This window comes from Bos javanicus, chromosome 9, assembly GCF_032452875.1.
Source record: "Bos javanicus breed banteng chromosome 9, ARS-OSU_banteng_1.0, whole genome shotgun sequence".
NCBI classification, from domain to species: Eukaryota; Metazoa; Chordata; class Mammalia; order Artiodactyla; family Bovidae; genus Bos; species Bos javanicus.
This window is the reverse complement of record NC_083876.1, coordinates 62383057-62405262: the sequence shown is the minus strand read 5'-3', so window position 1 is coordinate 62405262 and position 22206 is coordinate 62383057. Positions and strand designations below refer to the sequence as shown.

At 37.9% G+C, this 22206-nt stretch overlaps 2 protein-coding genes across 9 annotated transcripts in view; one reads left to right on the top strand and one right to left on the bottom strand.

Annotated features, from left to right (window-relative positions):
- The window catches only part of SLC35A1 (solute carrier family 35 member A1), a 31402-nt gene extending 15046 nt beyond the window's left edge, over positions 1–16356 (top strand). The window contains exons 3-8 of the mRNA XM_061427867.1: positions 4799–4958; positions 5135–5287; positions 10697–10763; positions 12654–12830; positions 13319–13453; positions 15451–16356. Of these exons, the coding sequence (XP_061283851.1) occupies positions 4799–4958; positions 5135–5287; positions 10697–10763; positions 12654–12830; positions 13319–13453; positions 15451–15578 (820 nt within the window). The 3' untranslated portion in view covers positions 15579–16356. The remainder of the gene's footprint in view (positions 1–4798; positions 4959–5134; positions 5288–10696; positions 10764–12653; positions 12831–13318; positions 13454–15450) is intronic.
- Positions 2189–22206, bottom strand: part of RARS2 (arginyl-tRNA synthetase 2, mitochondrial) — an 89823-nt gene continuing 69805 nt past the window's right edge. For 6 of the 8 annotated variants that reach the window (XM_061427858.1, XM_061427863.1, XM_061427865.1 and 3 more), the window contains 4 exons: positions 22129–22203; positions 20466–20529; positions 19923–19994; positions 2536–2682 (listed from right to left, as the gene is read on the bottom strand). In XM_061427858.1, coding sequence (XP_061283842.1) covers positions 2551–2682; positions 19923–19994; positions 20466–20529; positions 22129–22203 — 343 coding nt within the window. In that variant the 3' untranslated portion in view covers positions 2536–2550. Of the gene's footprint in view, positions 2220–2535; positions 2683–19876; positions 19995–20465; positions 20530–22128; positions 22204–22206 lie in introns of those variants that run through there. The other 2 variants (XM_061427860.1, XM_061427861.1) reach the window with 2 other exon arrangements.

The following is a 22206-nucleotide window of genomic DNA, read 5'->3' as shown; positions in this document are numbered from 1 at the left end:
ACAGATGTATTATATAGACCAGTTTCTATTGATGGACATTTGGATTGTATCCAGCCTTCTGCAATTGTAAAACAAAGACATAATGATTATCTTTTAATATACACTGTTGTGCATATGTATGAGTTATATACATATGAATGAGTCATATATGTATGAGTCAGACCACTATGGTAAAGGAAATAAACATCCTATTTTGTGGAGAGGGGAGCAGCTTAGCAGTCTGATGCAAAAGCAAGTATTTGAATGTTAAGTTATTGATTTCTAAGTTATAATCCAGTTGAAACATAAAACAAATACATGTAAAAATGTTTTAGGTTCATAAAATAATTACTACAACAATTCACAGGAAAATTGCTAGTTAGCTTTACTAAACTCTGTCATAGCTATTAAAATGAACACTTTTGATTTACATCTGTCATTGGTGATATGAAAAAGGAAGTGCAAACATTGTTACATTGTCTTAGAACAAAGTCAGCTTTTTGTAATTTGCTGTCCACCACAGCCTGTAAAGACTAAAGAAACCTAGCTGCTAAGTCACTTCAGTTGTGTTGGACTCTGTGCGACCCCTTAGACGGCAGCCCACCAGGCTCCCCGTCCCTGGGATTCTCCAGGCAAGAACACTGGAGTGGGTTGCCATTTCCTTCTCCAATGCAGGAAAGTGAAAAGTGAAAGTGAAGTCGCTCAGTCGTGTCCGACTCTAGCGACCCCATCCATGGACTGCAGCCCACCAGGCTCCTTGGGATTTTCCAGGCAAGAGTACTGGAGTGGGGTGCCATTGCTTTCTCCAAGAAACCTAGAAGGATGTGTAAATAAACATATTACTTTATGTGTGTCTAGTAATAAATGCATCTTAAATCTTTGAACTACTTATCCATGTAAGACTGGAGAAAATTATTTTACTATTTCATAGTATTACCTAGAATAATGAATGAAGATTAACTTTGCAGATAAGAAATTTGTAAGCAAAACTGAAATTTCTTAAGCTCATGAGTAACTTGTGCTGTATTATTATTCCATTTTACATAGTGCCTTGGTAACCTAGCCAAGGATTTTAGGTCTCCTAGTAGTTCTCGTCAGATCAGGAGCTGGAAGAATGAGACCTACTTTTGACCAAACATAGATCAGAAAGAATTGGTTTCAGCCGGTTAGTAGGAAATTTAGGGGGGTAGGCAGCAGCAGAATCTGTCTACAATCAACATGGAGCTTCAGCATTTCTTCAGGTAACAAGAGGTTGAATATAGATTCTTTTCCAGTGATAAAAATAAAACAGTAAATTTAATGGGACAGACTTTTTTTTTTAAAATATGCTTTTTGATTTTAGACATGTTTTATCTCACAATGTCATTTATATAATTAGATTCAATAAATTTGCTTTTAACAAAATATACTCATTAAAGTGCATGGGATTTGATTTCCAAAAAATATCAGGGTGGGAAAATGGAAGAAAAAATGGCCTTTGGTTTTTATGTGTTCCTTTCACTAGGGCTTCCCTGGTGGCTCAGAGGATAAAGTGTCTGCCTGCAATGCAGGAGACCCAGGTTCGATCCCTGGGTTGCGAAGATCCCCTGGAGAAGGAAATGGCAACCCACTCCAGTATTCTTGCCTGGAGAATCCCATGGACAGAGGAGCCTGGAGGGCTACAGTCCATGGGGTCGCAAAGAATCGGACACTTTACTAAATAAATCTGTTTATTTAGGAAGTTGCTAAGTGGTGTCCAACTCTTCATGACCCCATGGAATGCAGCACGCCAGGCTTTCCTGTCCTTCACTATCTCTTGGAGTTTGCTCAGACTCATGTTTGTTGAGTTGTTATTTAGGAAATTGCAAAGTGGTGTCCAACTCTTCATGACCCCATGGAATGCAGCATGCCAGGCTTTCCTGTCCTTCACTGTCTCTTGGAGTTTGCTCAGACTCATGTTTGTTGAGTCAGTGATGCAATCTATCTCATCCTCTGTCACCCTCTTCTTTTGCTTTCAACCTTACCCAGCATCAGGGTCTTTTTCAGTGAGTCGGCTCTTTGCATCAAGTGGCCAAGGTATTGGAGCTTCAGCGTCAGTCCTTCCAATGAATATTCAGGGTTGACTTCCTTTAGGATTGACTGGTTTGATCTCCTTGCAGTCCAGGGGACTCTCAAGAGTCTTCTCCAGCACCACAGTTTGAAAGCATCAATCCTTTGGCGCTCAGCCTTCTTTATGGTCCAACTCTCACATCCATCCATGACTACTGGAAAAATCATAGCTTTGACTATATGGACCTTTATTTTACTCTACAATGTCATTAATTATTCTTGAGCTTTTGTTTTCTTTTACAAGTTCTTCTAGCTATCTCTGCTATTTTTTGTAACTTATTTCCAAATGTCTTGTTATAATTACATAATATTGATATAATTCTATGGTGAAGTTTGAGCTTTCCACTAATAGCATTCTGGTAGACCTTGGCTTCTCTAGTATCTGCATTAGAGAAGAAACCAGAAAAAGATACTAAAGCCTTCTTGGCAATGAAGAAGTAGTAATTCCTAAGCATCCAAGAAAAAAGATCCAATAAAGAGGATCTAATAAGGAGCCACAGACCTGAAGGTTAATCCGGACACAGTACACCGTACTCTGCTGGTTTTGCTACATTGAAGAAGTGGAGTATTCAGATTGACCGGTGATGTCTCACAGCCCTTCTTTTGATGTGAAAGCTGAAAAGTGTAGAAGTGATAAGAAAAAGTGACATGGAGAAAAGGTGCCACAGCAACCCTGATTATTGTTGCAGGCATGGTGGTTAACAGAAGAAGCAATCAGATCTGTAAGCAGCCCATACTCGTGCAGAGCAAGAGAGTCAGTGATAAAGAGACCAGCTCTGATCTCTGGATAGCCAGTAGTTCACCTGATACTCTTGAGGGTTTAGAGTATCTCTGTGGAGTGGATGTGGGGTGGCACTGCCTATAGATGGGGATTAGAGGAGGGATAAACAGCCACTAAACTAGAGCTTGAGGAATCGTATATGGGAGATAAATAGACATGAAAGGAAGTAGAACATAAAAGATGGGTACAAACTGGTACCCATCTTTCAGGAGTTCCTTAGGGAACCACTCTGAAGACACATCAGTAGAAAAGTATTTTGGAAGGACATAAAGTAACGGTTCAGTGAAAGCAGTGTTCTGTAAGATTTATATTTCTTCCATCATAAGGTGCTTCTTAGAATTATGACAAAATGTTCAATTATGTTTTCTAATATATCACCTGTTAAAATGGTTCTTTGAGTTGGATCTCTGTGATTCTTTTTAATCTTTATCTTCAGTTTTATAATGGAAAATTTGAGAAATTTTTCTTTATACTCTTTTAAGATGTGGAGAATTATATGGAACATCATAGATTTGTTTTTTTTTTTAAAAAAAAGAATGTTAAAGGTTTAAAGGGCCAAACTTCAGGTGTCTGGAAATCTCTGTAGATTTTCCCAGTACAGTCATCTTTCTTGTATTCTCTCCTTCTTCTGGATGGCATTTGTTCGTTCTCTCTAGGCTGTGTGTTACTTTTCAGCATGAGGATTTCCCATTGTGGTGTGGAGTGTATTGAATTTGGCAGCAGATGGTCTGTAACTAAGGACATCGTGTGTTTCTGTGGTCCAGGCCAACTTTCCTGTCTTAAGTATTTTCTTGGGGGCCGTAGTGTTCTGTGGTGAAAAGGCATGGGTAGTCGGTTCAACATTATGGACTTTTTGCTCCCCGTCAGAACCTGGGTAATTATTTTTGCCCTATTTAATATGAAAATACCCAGTTAGTGACTGTTGATTCTAATATGTTAACCGAAAATTTGGAGGCTCATTGTGAGTTGACATAGATTGGTCTTCCCAATGAAGCATTATGGTCCTTTTAAGGATATTTTGAGCTGTAGTTAGGAGCCTTTTGATACAACATTTTTTGGTGTTGATGCTTATGAAAGTGTTCTTTGATATGTATTTTCAGGGAATAAATGAGCTGATTTGTAGCAGGGTAAAGTATGAGTCAGATTAGCTATTAATAGTTCCTCCTGCAGAAAAATAAGAATACATTGCATGCATTAATCAATATGCATGCATTAATCAATATGCAGTCAAGTAGTGAACTTTATGTACACTGTAGATACAGTTTACTGGTATTAATTATTCAGATTTCCTGCAAAGTTATATAGATACATACTTGAGTTTTATGAGAATATGGTTATCTAAAGATTTATTGTCCACCATATTGCACAAACACCGAATTAGTTTACAAATAATATTGACCTATATCACTCAATTCCTATTCCTATCTCATTGAGTGATGCAGGTCAATATTTATAAATTAATCTCAAGTAACTTCTTTAAGTACTAAAGCTTTTTCCTTTTGCTTGCAATTTAAATCTATTGTAATTAAAAATTGTTTAAAATGGATATGCAGTCTGATTAATCTAAAAAATAATCAGGGTAAACTTGATATAATGGCAGTTAAAGTGGCAGGGATTAATTTTTTATGGGTAATATCAGCAATTCTGGTTTCCTGTTATCTCGTAACTTCATATACTCAGAAGCCTCTGGAGCTCTGAGCAGAGGTGGATGATGGTAAACCAAGTTGTCATATTTTCCCAAATAGAAATTGTAATTGTTTTCCACTTATTGTTGGTATATTTCTTTTAATAAATCTAAAATTAGTCAAAAATTCTAAAAATAAACTAAGTTTGCTAAATTCTATCAGTGAACTTAACACATCGTAGCTCCCCTACCTGTGATGGTATCTAACAGGATGACCTTTCATGTTCTTCCTCACCTCCTCTCATTTCCCCTTTTTGTTTTCAAAGAGAAACTGGTAATCTGGGTAGATTCAAGGCATCTTTGAGAGAGAATGTCTTGGGGAGCCCCAAGGAGCTGATGAAGTTGAGCGTGCCTTCCTTAGTGTATGCTGTGCAGAACAACATGGCTTTTCTAGCTCTGAGCAATCTGGATGCAGCAGTGTACCAGGTAGGTGGTAATCAAAAGTGCAGAATCTTTAAAAACATGTTTTTATGGTGAAAGGATTTTTATTAACCCTTTATCTCACTATCAAATATTTTTCTCAATTCTATTAATGATACCAGATATATTTGTGTCAGAGTCTAATGTTAGCTGAGTTGATTAGTTCATTGTTTTGTTCTTAGGTGACGTACCAATTGAAGATTCCCTGCACTGCTCTATGTACTGTTTTAATGTTAAACCGGACGCTTAGCAAGTTACAGTGGATTTCAGTTTTTATGCTGTGTGGGGGAGTCATACTCGTACAGTGGAAACCAGCCCAAGCCACGAAAGTCGTGGTAAGAAACAAAATACTTAATGTAACTAAACTAGGAAACTTTTAAAAGTCTTATGCACTTCAGACAGTCACACTGATGCATGGAGCTTGATTATATTTGAGTGAAAATAACCTTTGCCAGACTTCCCTGGTGGCTCAGACAGTAAAGCATTTGCCTACAATGCGGAAGACCGGGATTTAATCCCTGGGTCGGGAAGATACTCTGGAGAAGGAAATGGCAACCCACTCCAGTACTCTTGCCTGGAAAATCCCATGGATGGAGGAGCCTGGTAGGCTACAGTCCATGGGATCGCAAAGAGTTGGACATGACTAAGCGACTTCACTTTCACTTTGAACCTTTGCCTTACATATATCCTTTTTTCTCCTCAGGAAAATGTTATTAAGGAGAGGTATACTGGCTTCTTTTTTTTAAAGAGGAGAATATGCATAAAATACGTTAGAGATGGATGGTATCTTAAACTCAATATAATGCCCCTCCTTCATTTTATGGATAACAAAATTGAAGTAACTTCAAAGAGAGGAAGTAACTTATCCAAAGTTCCACAGTTAACAGCTAACCTGTGACTCAAATTGTGCAAACTTCCACACAGTGTATATGTTCAGAATTTCTAGGCCTCTTTTAGACGTTTTCTCAGAAATACTGGGCAAAGTTTTCTCCATCTAATTTTCATGTTCTCTTGCAGTCACAAAAATTTTTGCTTTGTACATAACCACCACTGTCAACAATTGGGCTTAGAGAGGAGTAGTAGTGGTTTTCCTGATAATTGATAACTAAAATAGGGCCAAAAGGCGCCTTCACGTCTTTTAGTCCAAGAGTTAAATATTAAGGTATATACCTGATTTTTTTAAAAAACTATTATATGCTTTAATTGGTTGTTTTCCCAAAGAGTAGAAAGAACCACAGTGGAGGATCTGAAGGCCAGGAGCTTCCTTCTGCATATTCTTCCCAAATGAGAGACCATGGGTTCTCCCATCCAAGTACTAACCAGGTCCCACCCTGCTTAGCCTCCAAGATCAGAGGAGTTCAGAGTGGTATGACCATAGGGGGCCCATGGTCTTTTAGGAGCAGAAGGCAGCCGGGGAGGTATACAGAGCTTGTGAAACTAGAAAAAGTCAGCTTTTTACGTACTTTCTGGCCTGGCTGAAGAATTTTTTTTCCTCAGAAACTGAGTTTGAAATTAAGTTTTTATTGTCTTTACATGATGTTTAAATGTGCTTATATTCTTGGTGACATTTCAAACACTGATCAAATATGTACTGCATTGTAACTCGGATGTAGACCATTGGAGAAATTATTTGGGAAATAATGCAAACACTTAAAAGTTAAATATGAACTTCCAGGACCACTTTACATGTTTAGCAAATGTCCACCTCACATAGGTAATGTGTATGAAAAGCTTAGTAAACTAAAGCAGAGAATTTGACTACTGGAGCACTCTAGAAAGTTCTTTCGTATCTTGAACAGAATGAAGCTTCCTGTAACTGCCTCTTGTTCCCTGCTCTCATCAGAGTAACTCAGACCCCTGCTAGCTCCACATGATGATCCTTGGAATGTCTGAGAACAGTGTCACAACCCTACCCTCTGTCTTTTTCTGTCCCACTATTGAGAGAACCTTGTTTCTTTCTATAATATGCCTTCTGGAGACTTTGTGATCCCTGGCTCGTGCCAGTGCTGCCTTGTATTTCTTTTCTAGATGCCTTTAGCCATTGTTTTTCCTCAGTATGTCCCCAAAGCTCATACCATCTCCAGATGTTGACTGAATAGTGTGAGTTGTGGTGGTGGTGGTTGGTGGTGGTTTAGTTGCTAAGTTGTGTCTGACTCTTGTGACCCCATGGACTGTAGTCTACCAGGCTCCTCTGTCCATGGGATTCTCCAGGCGACAATACTGGAGTGCGCTGCCACTTCCTTCTCCAGGGGATCTTCCTGAGCCAGGGATAGAACCCGAGTCTCCTGCATTGCAGGCAGATTCTTTACCAACTGAGCTGAGTTGTAGTTCGCTAATTATCTCTAGACTTGTTCAGTCAGCCTAAGGTTATATCAGGGTTTTTTTTTTTTTTTTGGTTGGAGGTGGCTATCCATTCTGTAACTGATTATATAACCACATGTAGCTGTTTCACACACACACACACACACACACACACACACACAGTTTTTCTCAGATGTGTTTTGTGCAGCAGGCTTCTAAACCAAAGTGCAAGATGTGTTTATTAAGCCTTATATTTATATTTATTAATATAAGCCTTTATATTAAGCCAGTTCAAGCCTCTGAGGACTTTCCAGTCCTTATTGGTTGTTAGCTTTTTCTTGAAATGTTATTATGCTTTCTGCAGATTCAACACATATGTCTTCTGGGTCTTCACTGAAAATTTTAGACAGGACAGGATCAGAGTTCTGTGGACATGCCTTTAGATCTCTCTTTGACTCTTTTTTGTCCTCTTGCTTAAGAAACATTTGTTATCTCTGACAGTTTTCATGAATCAGGAATTCAAGGGTGCCTGAGCTCTGGCTTCTTTTAGACATTCTGGCTTGAGGGGTCTCATAAGAGGTTGCAGTCAAGATATCAGCCAGGGCTGCAGGCAGCTGAAGACTTGCCTAAGCTTGGAGGAGCTGTTTCTCTGGTGGCTCATTCATATGCCTGGCTGGTTGATAGTGGTTGTGGGTCTAGCTTGGTTTTATTCTGTTAATTAGCACTTTGCTATATGAGCATTCACTCAGCTATGAATAGAACTAGTTATCCTCACTCCATTTCTCTGTCTTAGTAACAAAAATACTATGCAAATCTGTCAGATTTCTTACTGAACATTATCTCTGTGGAATTCCCCTCATCACTTAACTAGGAATCCTTTCAGTAAGACAATTTGGTATGTCATCTTCTTATTGAAGCCACACTGTGTGTGTGTGATGACCATTAGACTTTTTAAGCTCTATAAGTTATCTGTTCTGTGATTTTGCTTGTATTCAGTAACAGCACTGCAGTCACACTAGTTATTAGCAATGTTCTAAGTGCTTTACACACATTAACTCACTTATGCCCACACCAATCATATGAGATGTGTGTATTTATTTCCATTTTCATATGAGGAAACTGATAGGGAAAGAAGCTTAGCAGTGGGTCCACAGTGACCTTGCTTGAGCCCAGGCAGTGTGGCTCTTGAGTCTGTGCTTTTGGTAAGTGTACTGGCCTGCCTTCAACTTCTCAAGCTGCTCTTGATAATTTCTGCAGCTTTTCCTCTGCTCTGCCTTTCTGAAAATCAGGACAGTATTTACCCAATTCAGATTTTCTGGCATAGTTTCCATGCCCTAGTAATATTCACAGATATAGTGAACACTATCTTGACTTGCTACTGTTCTTAGTCAAGATGCTTCTCAATTTAGGTAGGTGTTTTTATGATAGCAAACCACACATCTTGGACTTAACTTTCCATTCATTCATTCATTTAAAATCATTATTCACAGAGAAAGTGGAAACTATATTTGGGTAACTCTTATTTTCTTGCTCTCTAATAGTATGTCATTTAGCCAAAGAAACACTTTTCTCTTTTAAAGGCCTTCTTCAAAGTATTTTTGCAAGCCTCCACTTATTCTGAGTTTTCAGTTTTTTTGATACTAAAATTCCTGGTTGGTTCCTCTTGGTTTTGTATACTGTAATTTTTTTTTCTTAGTGTTCCTATAAAATGAGAATTCATTGAAGATGCCCTTAACTAGTGACACCTGGCTTGTTTACTATTCATGAGAATCTCATTCTTCTGAACTCTTATCCTTCTTGAACTATCTTCCCACTAGCTATGGAATTTCTCAGTTTTATTTCTTTGAATTTTCATTTATTCAAGACTGGAGCTCAGGCCTTCTTAACTATGCTGTGTTTGGCTGTTGCTTATCCTCTTAAAACACTGCCCTTAAGTTTCCATGACTTCTACTTCATCGCCCAGTAGTTTATCAGTTAGAATTAAGTCTAGAGGAGCAGTCAGTGTCTATCACCATTTTTCCTAACTGGAGAGATTAAACAGCAGAAAAGCCAAGAATTTGTCAGACATTATATTTAGTAGCTTGAGCTTTCTAGTGTCCTTCCATTATTTTTTCTCATCTCTATGCCAGTCTTATAGTTTATATTAGGAAAGCATCCATGTTAATCCATTGTAGTCTATAGCAGTGATCCTCAAAACAGTGTACATCAGAATTAACAGGAAGGTTAAACAGATTATGAGGGTGGAGGCTAACAGTTTATGATTCGGTAGGTCTGGGGAATGCCTGTCAGTTTTCATTTCTAACAGGTGATGCTGCTGCTGCTGCTGTTCCAGGGACCATACTTTCAGAATCATTAGTTCATAGTATCTTCTATTTCTCCTTTTATCTTCATGCAGATATCTTCTCTCTCAGGTCCTTAAAGTAATACTCTCCTTATTTGTTATCAGGCTTATTTGTTTTGAACAAGGTGTGTGCTTATCACGTTACAGTCATGTGTCTCAACCCTGTAGTTTCTGAGTGCTACCACTCAGATAACATTGATCTCTGAGAAGAGACTGATGAAAGCTCCTGAGGGTTAGTTTAGGAAAGAGGAAATAAGGTTGAAACAATAGGTTGGGGGTCCATATACCTGCATCTGTTAGCAAAGTATTATGAATATATATACATGTTAATCTCTTACATTAATTAACTATTTAAGAATCAGAGCTGTGTATCAGCTTCCTCTTTATTCATTTAGTATCTAAAATAGTGTATATGGTACATAAAAGTCATGCTATTAATATCTGATAAAAATTAAGTAAAGCTGGAAATCTTACAAGTCCTTTATCCCATAGGTGATAGGGAATAAAACAAGTCAAAGTGTCATTTCCATGATTGATCCTATAAGGGCTTGAGTTATGGTGGTGTCAGAAGTTAAAATTAAGTGGTGGCTGCTGCTTGCATGCTAAATTGCTTCAGTCGTGTTTGACTCTTTGTGATCCCATGGACTGTAGTCCACCAGGCTTCTCTGTCTGTAGGATTCTCCTGGCAAGGATACTGGAGGGGTTGCCATGCCCTCCCCTCCAGATCTTCCCAACCCAGGGAGCGAATCCGTGTCTCTTGCCTTGGCAGGCAGGTTCTCTACCACTAGCACCGCCTGGGAAGGCCAACAGGTGGCTGACTATGCACAATTCTATGCTCAGGTGCCACTGTTATTAGGAAAAAGCCACACATGGTTATCGTTTATTGTGCCTGTGATTTGACCAATATGTTTTTAACTTAATACTTTTGTCTGTCCCTGGGATGGCATTTTGTTTGGTCCTGTCTTATTCTACAGAAAAGCTGTGTCTGATACACATACTTTCAGTAGAACTGTAAACAGATTTTTGTATTCATTTGTTTGGTCTCTTGGATGAGTTGTGTTTTTAGTCACTAAGAATAACTTTTAAAACATTACTATTGCAGGTGGAACAGAATCCACTGTTAGGATTTGGTGCTATAGCTGTTGCTGTATTGTGCTCAGGATTTGCAGGTAAATCATAAAAGCACCACTTTATTCAGTTGTCAAATTGTTTTTCTAGGAAGCATGTAGTAGTGTTTAACTCAGCTTAGATCTCAGTCCTTACTCATTTTTGCAGTTACCTAAGAATGTATTTGTCATCGTTGACTATTCCCAGTCCATCTAAGAACCCCAAAATAAATGAAAAAAGACCTCTGAAAATGTAATAAGTTAGCCATCAGAAAGCTCAAGTATTTCTATTTTTCTGGCACTGACCTCAGGCTAGATTCAGCTGCTTTAGGTTGCTAGTTACCAGCTTGCTATCTGTATTTCCCTCATACTCTCAATTTCTTTCTCTGCTTCAACAGATTAGGAATTATGGAGTAGGGAGGAAAGGGAGGTGGAAAATACCTCAGAAAACCTAGTACCCAGAAGTAAGAGCCAAAAAGGGAGAGAAGAATCAAAACCACTAATATCAGATAAACATGGAGGTCTGGACTCACATGTGTAGGGAAAAGCAATCCCTCACTGAATCAAGAAGAGACAAAAGTATGAATGTTAAGTGCAATATAAGAAATGAGATGTTTTACAAATAGTTCCAATGGAGAAGAAACTGAAAGGGTATATCAGTTATAGCTATACATCTTTATTATTTATTTGTGCTATTTCAAGAGTTAAGACTATTTTTTTATTTTATAGTACTTTATTTTTGACTGGGAAAGTAATCTTTTTCTCTTTTCATCTAGTCATTTGATAAGAGGGGAAAATCTAAATTTAGGAATAAACTTAATGACAGCATTATGCTAGACTTTTATTCTTAAACAGCAAATCAGAAACAAAAATTGACTTACACTCGAAATAATATACTATTTGATTTTTAGCACTATTTTGAACACTTAAAGTGTGTCCAACATTCTGTTTAGTTCAACCTCTCAGTACACAAGTGAGGAAACAGTAGGTGGTTTAATACCCCTCTATGCTTGGAGTAACTGAGAACTGAATAGTTGAATGGTTTTTCCAGATGAGGAAAATCAAAGTTAGAAACAGGAGTAGCCATTACGTTTGTTTCCATTCTCTGGCTCTTTCCAACATAGGTTCATCAAAGAAAAAAATCTTGGTTTTCATTTCATTTTAGTTGATGGGTACTCTAGTGGCAGAGTCTCTAGCGTTTGTAACGAAACTCTTTAATGTTCTTGTTAAACACACATTCATTTCAAGTATAGAACTTATAGCTGTGCTATATGACTTTTTGAGGGAGAAGTTACGTGCTTTTTTGGAGTACCTAAAAAGCTATGGATCATCAACCTCAGAAAAACACACATATCCACAAAACACTGTCTGGTTAGGGAATTCATGTTCCTTCTGACAGTGTGTATGAACTTGGCCTATGGACCCCTGCTTTAAAGGAAAGTGGCTTCACTCAGCAGGTTCTATTTAAATTTTATTTTGGTTGTGTTACTTATTCTGAAAAAAAAATTCCTGGTGGTGATTATATAGGTTATTTTGCAAAGTGGAGAGTATTCATCACTAAGCAGATACTATAGGAGTATGATTAAGATAATTGACTCTTAACAGTATAGTTTTCTAGCTGACCAAACCAAGTGTTTCATTGGCATTAGTAGACAGCTTTGGTGATCTAGCTCACTGCTATAATAAAGGCAGAAACTTAACAATATTAAGATTTCCTATTAAATGTGGGTTAGAAAGCTCCCTCTTGGTTATTAATTCTATATGCTCTGTAAAAACAAACTGGTAATGTTCAGTATGGCATGTGTCATAACCAGCATAATAAACGTGCATCAAATTAATATAAAATGTTTCCTAAATCATATACTTTATATCTTTAGATTTTTATTCTAAATGAAAGACATTTTAATTTCTAATAATATCTATTTCATATTTGCATGCTTAATTTTCTTTCAGGAGTATATTTTGAAAAAGTTTTAAAGAGTTCAGACACTTCCCTTTGGGTGAGAAACATTCAGATGTATCTATCGGGGATTGTTGTGACATTAGTTGGCGTCTACTTGTCAGATGGAGCTGAAATTAAAGAAAAAGGATTTTTCTTTGGTTACACATATTATGTCTGGTTTGTCATCTGTAAGTATCTAGGAATTAAAGGTTCTAGGTAGATATTTTTTTAAAAAAATATTAACAATATAATAATATAGTATATATTATATTATGTAATATAAGTTAGATGTCATTTAAGCCTTTATAGCATTTTAAAATTGTTCCTTTGATACTGAGAATACCAGCTTGAAAATGTAATTTTGATTTTATTGACTTACTTTTGTGGCAAAGCTATCCCAAAGCAGTTTTTGCCTTCACAATCAAAAGTACCTAATGTGTTAGCAATAAGTGTGTACAGTTTAGTAGTAGAGTACATAGCCCTTTGGGCATCTGAAAAACAACGTTTTGTAGGAATTACGACTCACTTTTAGTACAAACTCTCTGAGAAGGCTGCGTCTAAGGAAGATAGCATTTTCCTAGGTAAATTAGTATGGCATCTCTGGGGATGAAAAGTGCCCCACCGTCATAGAATGTTTCATATGAGTGTTAAGATTCTCTTTCTTTCTGTACACAAGTCCTTGCCAGTGTTGGAGGCCTCTACACGTCTATAGTGGTCAAATACACAGACAATATCATGAAAGGCTTTTCTGCGGCAGCTGCCATTGTCCTGTCTACCATTGCTTCAGTGATGCTGTTTGGATTACAGATAAGTATGTCTTACTTTGTACTGTAAGTTTTTAACAGGGAAGAGCTTCTCATTTCCTTGGTTCATCTTTTATTAAATATGGCAGTTGCTTATAGTGTTTATAGAAATTCCTTAGTTTTGCTATAGTTTATCCTAGAAGTGCATCATATATGTGTGGAATGTGGGGTTCACGGTACTTGTTATTTAAATGGTTCCAGAGCTTAAACCAAGGGTGTTACTTCTGTGTGAGAGTGAGCAGGCTACTCAGTAGGAAGAGCATTTTTGCAGTCAGGGCCTTCCTGTTTCCCAGGTATTATATACAAGACAGCTTAAGTGCTTCAGCGTGAATACAGTATGACTAGGTACACAAGAAAAGAAACAGAAGGACTTGAAGAATTGATTACTTACCCCAGGGAATTACTGTAAACTTGGCTTTTTTTTTTTTTTTGAGGAAAGAATAGTAAAACTTCATTTCCCCCTTAGTTTGTACCTTCCATTTTAGACTTGGGTATAACCTGCTTTTGAAACTACAATCCAAATCTAAATTTTCTTTTATAAAGCTATCTTTATTTCATTTAATATGTAATTAATAAAGTCATTACTGTAGCTGGCATTCTGGCACCTCCTTTATGCTTGTCCTTCTGATTTTCCCTAGCCATATCCACTATTAATTGGCTTCTGAATTATTTAAGCAGAGATACTGACTTATCAGATATACCATAAACTAATGGTTTATGAGGAAAATCTGTCAAATATCAACATTAAGTAAAAGAATTAGATCTGGCCTGTATTTACATTTCATTTTAAAACTGACTTGTTATAAATGCAAATAGAAGAACATCAATGTTGTAGATATCTTAGAAAAAAATTGGTAGTATGGTTCAAATCTTGCTTGTACCATTTATTAGCTGAACAGCCTTGGGGAAGTTACTTAACCCACGTCTCAGTTTCTGTGTCTGTAAATTGGGAACAAGATCACCCATCTCCTAGGGTTATTTTAGGCGAAATGCTTATTCGAACAGTGCCTGGCACACAGGTGTTCTGTATAAAGGCAGCTGCTTTCCATTTCTAGGCCCTCCTTTAGATGTTTTTTCTTCTCTTATTTTCACTTTGCGTTTTGATCCATCTTTATCCTCAACAAATCCTATGCCTGTACTCCTAATGAATATCTGGGAACAGTGTAAATGCTTTCTGGTCAGTGTTCTGGCTGACTGATGTCAAGGAACTTAATTAAGAATGTTAGTAATCTTAGTTTTCTATTTAATTTACCCTCTTCCCCCCTTTCTGAAGGAAAAGCTAGTCTGTCTTAGGGATGAATTAAAATCCATGGCTCGATGTCATTTCTCTGCATGACATTTTTTTAAAAGATAGTAAGACTGTGCCCTTGTACTCCCTAAAATAGAATATGGCTTAGTTTTGAACAGAATATACAGTTTGACACAAATATTTAGTTATATAACGCCTCCTTTGGGCAAGTAATTCAGTTATGTCCTGATTTTCAGAATTAAGAAGATTAAAAAAAAGGTTAGCAGAAAATATAAGTTTACTGATTAAATCACCACCTCATTTGCTATTCAGGAATGCAATCCTCAAAGGTTTGAATCATTAGTCACCTAACTTTTTGAATTTGCTAACTACCTCTTACTCTAAACTTTAACAGGCTTCTAGTATCATGGAAAATCCATACTTCCCTGCTTTTTCAGTCAGCATATAGGGATGTTGGTATGCTCTCGGTCCGTGATCCAAGACAGTGATACGTGTGTTCTTGAAAAGTGTGTAGTCAGTGATTGTCACTCCCTTGACTTTACCACTTTTTTGTTTTTTTTGGGTACGGGTGGCGCTAGAATTGATTACTTTTCTAAACCTTACCATCAAAATACAGAACACTTAAAATTTATTTTCCATACAATCTGATAGTGTAAACCCACAGTTCAAAGTCTTCAAAATTTTAAACTGATCATTGTTATGTAGTTTTAAGGGCACAAATACAGATTAAGCTCTTTTTTTTTTTTTCCTTTCCAGCACTCACCTTTGCTCTGGGTACTCTTCTTGTTTGTGTTTCTATATATCTCTATGGATTACCCAGACAAGACACTACGTCCATCCAACAAGGAGAAACAGATTCAAAACAGAGAGTCATCGGTGTGTGACTTTAGCCTCAAAAGAGATTCCTACTAAGACTAAACCATTTATATTAAACTAGAGCCTTAAGTCAATTTCAGAAGGTAGATTTAAAAAACAAAAACTGTTTAGCCTAAGAATTAAGAAGAAAGCTATGTGAATGAATTGCAGAGTTTTAATGTGACCTGTTTGGAATCAACCTGTTTTAAGAATGAAGGATTTTTATTATTGTATATATAACAATGTATATATAAAAGTATGGAGATGATGTGGTGTTTAAAAAAAAATCATGCGAGGCTGCAATATTCAATTAATGAGGTTTGGGGTTATGTTAAAGGTTAAAGTGCCAAAGCCATTTCTGTACTAACTGTTCTCTTGTTCAGGTACCAGGGGAGAAGGGTTGACCCCTCCTTATTCTCCAAGGCATGTACAGTATTTAGTCCCAGCAGCAGTGAAGACTCTCTTCTTACAAAAAGGAGGCAAAACCAAGACAGGCTAGTTCAGAAACAAACTGAATGTGTAACTTCTCCAACTGAATCTATTTAGAAACTCAGACGATGATGTGTGGGTGGTGGCTGAATACCCCTTTAAGTGCTGTCTTTGTGCCATTCATTGTCTGGATTCATATTTCTTTGCTGTTAGAGGATATACTTTTCTTCAAAAAATATTTCTAATGTCATTTTTGTACTTTTTTAAATAAAGTATGTAACTGTCGGGCTCTCAATAATTTGTGAAACTTCAGTGTTTTTTTAAAAAATTTCTATGATATGGGAAAATTCAGCAATAAACTTAATTTATTATATGAAATCTGTTTGCTCACTACTTGTATTGTAGATATGACCATTAAGATAATGCTTAAGCATAAACACAAGCCCAAATCATTAAATTTTTTAACTTTCTATATGCGGACTTTTATCAAGTTGCAAAAAAGGGCTATAAAGTAACTCTAGCTAGCATTAAACAGCAACAAAGGGAATTTCTAAGACTGTAGGGCTCTAGGCTGGATCATCAAAAAAGCAAGAGAGTTCCAGAAAAACATCTATTTCTGCTTTATTGGCTATGCCAAAGCCTTTGACTGTATGGATCACAATAAACTGTGGAAACTTCTGAAAGAGATGGGAATACCAGACCACCTGACCTGCCTCTTGAGAAACCTATATGCAGGTCAGGAAGCAACAGTTAGAACTGGACATGGAACAACAGACTGGTTCCAAATAGGAAATGGAGTACATTAAGGCTGTATATTGTCACCCTGCTTATTTAACTTATATGCAGAGTATATCATGAGAAACGCTGGGGCTGGAAGAAGCACAAGCTGGAATCAAGACTGCCAGGAGAAATATCAATAACCTCAGATATGCAGATGACACCACCCTTATGGCAGAAAGTGAAGAGGAACTAAAAAGCCTCTTGATGAAAGTGAAAGAGGAGAGTGGAAAAAGTTGGCTTAAAGCTCAACATTCAGAAAACGAAGATCATGGCATCTGGTCTCATCACTGCATGGGAAATAGATGGGGAAACAGTGTCAGACTTCATTTTTTGGGGCTCCAAAATCACTGCAGATGGTGACTGCAGCCATGAAATTAAAAGACTCCTTGGAAATTAATTACTCCTTGGAAGGAAAGTTATGACCAACCTAGATAGCATATTGAAAAGCAGAGACATTACTTTGCCAACAAAGGTCCATCTAGTCAAGGCTATGGTTTTTCCAGTGGTCATGTATGGATGTGAGAGTTGGACTGTGAAGAAGGCTGAGTGCCAAAGAATTGATGCTTTTGAACTGTGGTGTTGGAGAAGACTCTTGGGAGTCCCTTGGACTGTGAGGAGGTCCAACCAGTCCATCCTAAAGGAGATCAGTCCTGGGTGTTCATTGGAAGTTCTGATGCTAAAGCTGAAACTCCAATACTTTGGCCACCTCATGCAAAGAGTTGATTCATTCGAAAAGACCCTAATGCTGGGAGGCACTGGGGGCAGGAGGAGAAGGGGACGACAGAGGATGAGATGGCTGGATGGCATCACCGACTCGATGGACATGAGTTTGAGTAGACTCCGGGAGTTGGTGATGGACAGAGAGGCCTGGCGTGTTGCAATTCATGGGGTTGCAAAGAGTCGGACACGACTGAACGACTGAATGACTGAACTGAATTGAGGGCTCTAGGCTATAGGAATTAATGTACATTTCTTTCAGGGAGCTGCTTTTTCAAAGACTTGGCTCTAGCAATCATTGACCCTGTGTCATTTTACTCAAAATTCAAATACTAAGGAAGTTAGGAATACTAAGGATCTGGGAAAGGGAAAGCTTTTTCCAAAGAAGAGGCGGGGGATACTAGACCTGTAAACAGGTCCCAACTTACGTTTTTATTCCATGGCTGATTTATGCTGAAGAAATATTGATACTTTAAGTAGAGAATTAGCAATCTGGAAGCTAATTCACTTAAGATTGGAGTCTTTTCTAGGATTAACAATGTATGTGATACTTGCCAATATAAACCTAAGCTCACTCAACTAAAGAAGCTTTAAAAAAAAAAAAGCTTTAGTTCATGCTAATTGGCTTCTCTATGCATAGACTGTCATTGGTATTCAGAAGACTTTTAGTATCAATAGTTAGAATAAATTTTAGCAGATCAGAAAGGAAATTCTCAGATGAGGATAGCTGAACCTATCAAACAGATCACATCCTACTCATGTTCCCTAAGCAGGTAAATGTACTTAACAATATGCAGATACACGAAACTGGGAAACTCCATTTCAAATATGCTTTAATGGGCTAATTTACAAGGATCCTAAGTCGGTATCTGTAAAGTAATTCCTTGTTATTCAGATGTATTCAGTGCCCCAGTTCATGTAGTGTGCTAAGAGTTATCTGTACACAGCAATGAAAAGATAAGTAGAAGATCTGTTTTCTGGGAGTAGTCAGCTGTATTGGCAAAAAAGCTTCATTTTGGTCCCCCTAAATTTAATAAGAACACTCATAATCCTAGGAAAATTGAGATTTTTCTTCACAAGTTTTAAAAAAACCAAATAATCTTATTTATAAGAAGAGTTTCTGGATGAATGGTATAGTAAGAAACCTCAAGCCAGAACTCACATCACCCCATGAACACATACATCAGCATGTGGAACAGGTCTCACTGAGAAGTAACTGGAAATGGGCAGAAAGACTTGTACACCAAGGTTGTAAGAAAGATCCACACAGAATCAGTAGGAAGGAAGGAAAAGCAGCAGTTTGGGACTAGTGCCCCAGGGAGGGGACTCAGAAGGGAGATCACATGAGTAGAGAATCTGGGCACCCCAGCCCTGGGTCAGACACAGCCAGCCCCCTTGGCTGGTCGGAGGGCTGGTGGGATAGGAGGGCTGGGGAAGCCTAGGTGCCACTAGACTGGAGTGTGTGCACCTGTGGGGACTAACTCCCCCTGTTGGTGGGAATGTAAATAGGTGCAGCCACTTTGGAAAACAATATACAGGTTCCTCAAAAAACTAAAAATAGGGCTATGATCCAGCAGTTCTACTCCTGGGTATATATCCAAAGAAAATAAAAACACCAAAGAGCTATGCCCCCCACCCCCACCCCCGGATTCACAGCAGAATTGTTTGTAATAGCAAAAATATGGAAGCAACATAGTATCCAGCAACAGAAAATGTGTATATACATGAATATTAGCCATAAAGAAATGAAATTTTGACATTTTCGACATTTTCAACAATATGGACAGGCCTAGTTATTATGCTTAGTGAAATAAGTCAGAGAAAGACAGATACTCTTGTTATCACTTATATGTGGAATCTTAGAAGTAAAACAAATGAATACAACAAAGACAGGTACAGAGAACAAACTAGTGGTTACCAATGGGAAGTGGGGAGAAGCAAAACGGGTAGAGCTTAAGAGATACAAACTACTATGTATAAAACAGGTAAGGAAGAAAGATATATTGCGTTGCACAGGGAAACACAGTCATTGTTTTGTATTAACTTTAAATACAGTGTAATTTATAAAAATAGTGAATCACTATATATACCTGAAACTAATGTAATATTGTAAGTTAACTATACTTCTATTAAAAAACAAAAACCCTCAAGCCAGAGTTTAAACTCTAGTCCTCTGTCTCCAGTAGACCAAAGTGACTTTAAAAAGACTTCACTTAGTTTTATAAAAGTCTTTTTAGTACTTATTGACCATGAGAGAACTCAGATGATTTTAAAAGATAAAAAAATTTAATAAGTTGACAAATCACTTAATAAAATGTAGACAATAAAATATAGATTCTGACACAGAATAATAGTCAATTCTATTCTAAATAGCAAGGCATATAAGAATAGATAACTAGAATTTAGTATTTGAAAAGCAATTTAATTAGAAATTACATTCTACATACAGGTGTTATTCCAAGAAGTTTCATTCCGTTGGCTAGGACTGAGCGGACAGCTCTGAAAAGGTGAAGTCTGGCCTACAAAATAAATCAAAGAATGATCAAAGGTCAATCCAATAACAGGCTAACTATAACTGAATAAGTAAAATTGCTTTTAGAAGTAATTCTAACATTCTTCTAAATTAAAGTAGGAACAATATCGCCAAGTGCCCGAGGGTTGGCTGTGAGCAAAGAAAGACAAATTCCTAGAATTTGTTTTAGGAAGACTGGTACTCAAGGGTGGTGGGATGGGAGTGACAGAAACACCATGAAGTACAGCTTCAGATGAGAGGAACTAATCACTCTATCACCTGATGCAGGAAAATATTTTGTCGTATGTTGGAAAGTAACGTTGATTGTTACAGCCTAATTCCAGTTACTGCCTGAGTGTATAAGTACACTGCTGTAGTCTGACAACAGGATGCTATTTTAGGAACATTTACAAGACTGACTCAGTAATAACAGTCTGAGGATGCTAGAGATGACAGTGAGCAACTGGATACGACATACCCCGGCCACCTCAGGAGGACTGTTTCTGACGTGCAGTGTTCTGTGTGCCACCGCAGCGAGGTGACTGGAACGGGAAGAAAGAAATCAGGATCAGAACCAGCAGGAGTTTCCTATGTGACATATAAGCTTGATGTCTAATCTCACTCCCTCAATTTAGACAAGTCAAAGCCCAAAGCCACTGAAGGGTATTTCCAAAGTTGAATGGATGAGATTGAATTCACTGCTTGTCGCTAACTGGCAAAGTGAAACACATGAAACTCCTGTTTTAGATTTTTGGTCCTGGTTCTACTACTAGGGCTTCCCTGGTAGCTCAGATGGTAAAGAATCTGCAATGCAGGATACCTAGGTAAGATCCCTGGGTCAGGAAGATCCCCTGGAGAAGGGAATGGCTATCCACTCCAGTATTCTTGCCTGGAGAATCCCATGGACAGAGGAACCTGCTGGGCTACAGTCCATGGGGTCACAAAGAGTCATACACGACTGAGCAACTAACACTAACACTACTATTAATAGTAATGGATGGTATTATAATTTTGTTGTCCTTTAAAGTTATGATTTCACTGTTTTGTAAGTACAGGGGATTATTTTTTAATAATTAGCTTTCCTTTATTTAGGCATCCCTCAGGATGAGATGTAACACAGCCTGGCCTGTCTCCTCTGTATAGTGAGGTGGTGGTGTAAGACTAGTTATCAACCCACTCTGCACACACTGGCCACTCTTAAAATATTTTTTCTGTTTAGGTTATGGCAGCAAGAAGAATACTCTGCCATAGAAATGATGCTTACGACATTGGTTCCAATGACTGTGACAATAAAGATTTTCTGGCTTCTTCATTTCTATATGTCTAAGTGAAAATTAAAAGGAAACAAAAATCTATAAATCTGGGGAAGACAGGTAAAAAGCATGATCAAGAAAAAAGTCCCAGTAAATCTCTGATTTCAACAAATCTTGAGTAAAAGCAAATACTTCCTTTCTTAAATAGCTTTATGAGAAGCTACAACTTTGTTGCTCTAAGACTCAACCTCTATTCAGAGTTTCTAAAGCAGCCACTGCAAAACTTCTATCAAAGTGTCACCTACTCGCTTTCCAATTCATCCTCTACCCTCTATCAGACTGACTTTCCTGTGCCTCTGCTTAAATCTTTTTTTATGGGCCTCACTGTCCTGAACATAGGCCGGAATGCTTCAGTGCACAACAAAAAGGCCACGCATTTGTTCCTCATTCTCTCAGAGCTGCGTTTGTAGTTCCCTGAATGTGTCACCTTCTTGCCCAGCTGGGGCTTTTCCCTCCGCTGCCACCTTGTTTCTCCTGGCTTACATCTACTCCCCTCCTCTGAGAAGTCCTCTCTGATCCCTCAAAGCTGGGCTGAGAGCCCTAACCTCGGCCCTCATGTCCACTCTATCCTAACACGCACTCTACTGTGACCATCCACGATGGAGCTATTGGTTCCCGTTCAGTGGACGACAGTGACAGGACCTTCAATCACTGAGTGAATGAACATTAACTGCTAACTGCAAAGATGAAGCGAGATGTCCTGTAACTTAAAGTGTGTAATTTTTTAGGCTGACGGATTTGTCTATGGGAAACCTTTAGAAGGAAAGGTCCTTTGTCATATCAGGTCTCAAACACTTAATGCCTGAAAATAGCAAGTTTATAAAGTACCTTAGAGTTAGAAGGTAGCTGACAATGTGCCTGGGCTGAAGGTCTTGAGATGACCTATAAAGTACCTCGTCGAACCTA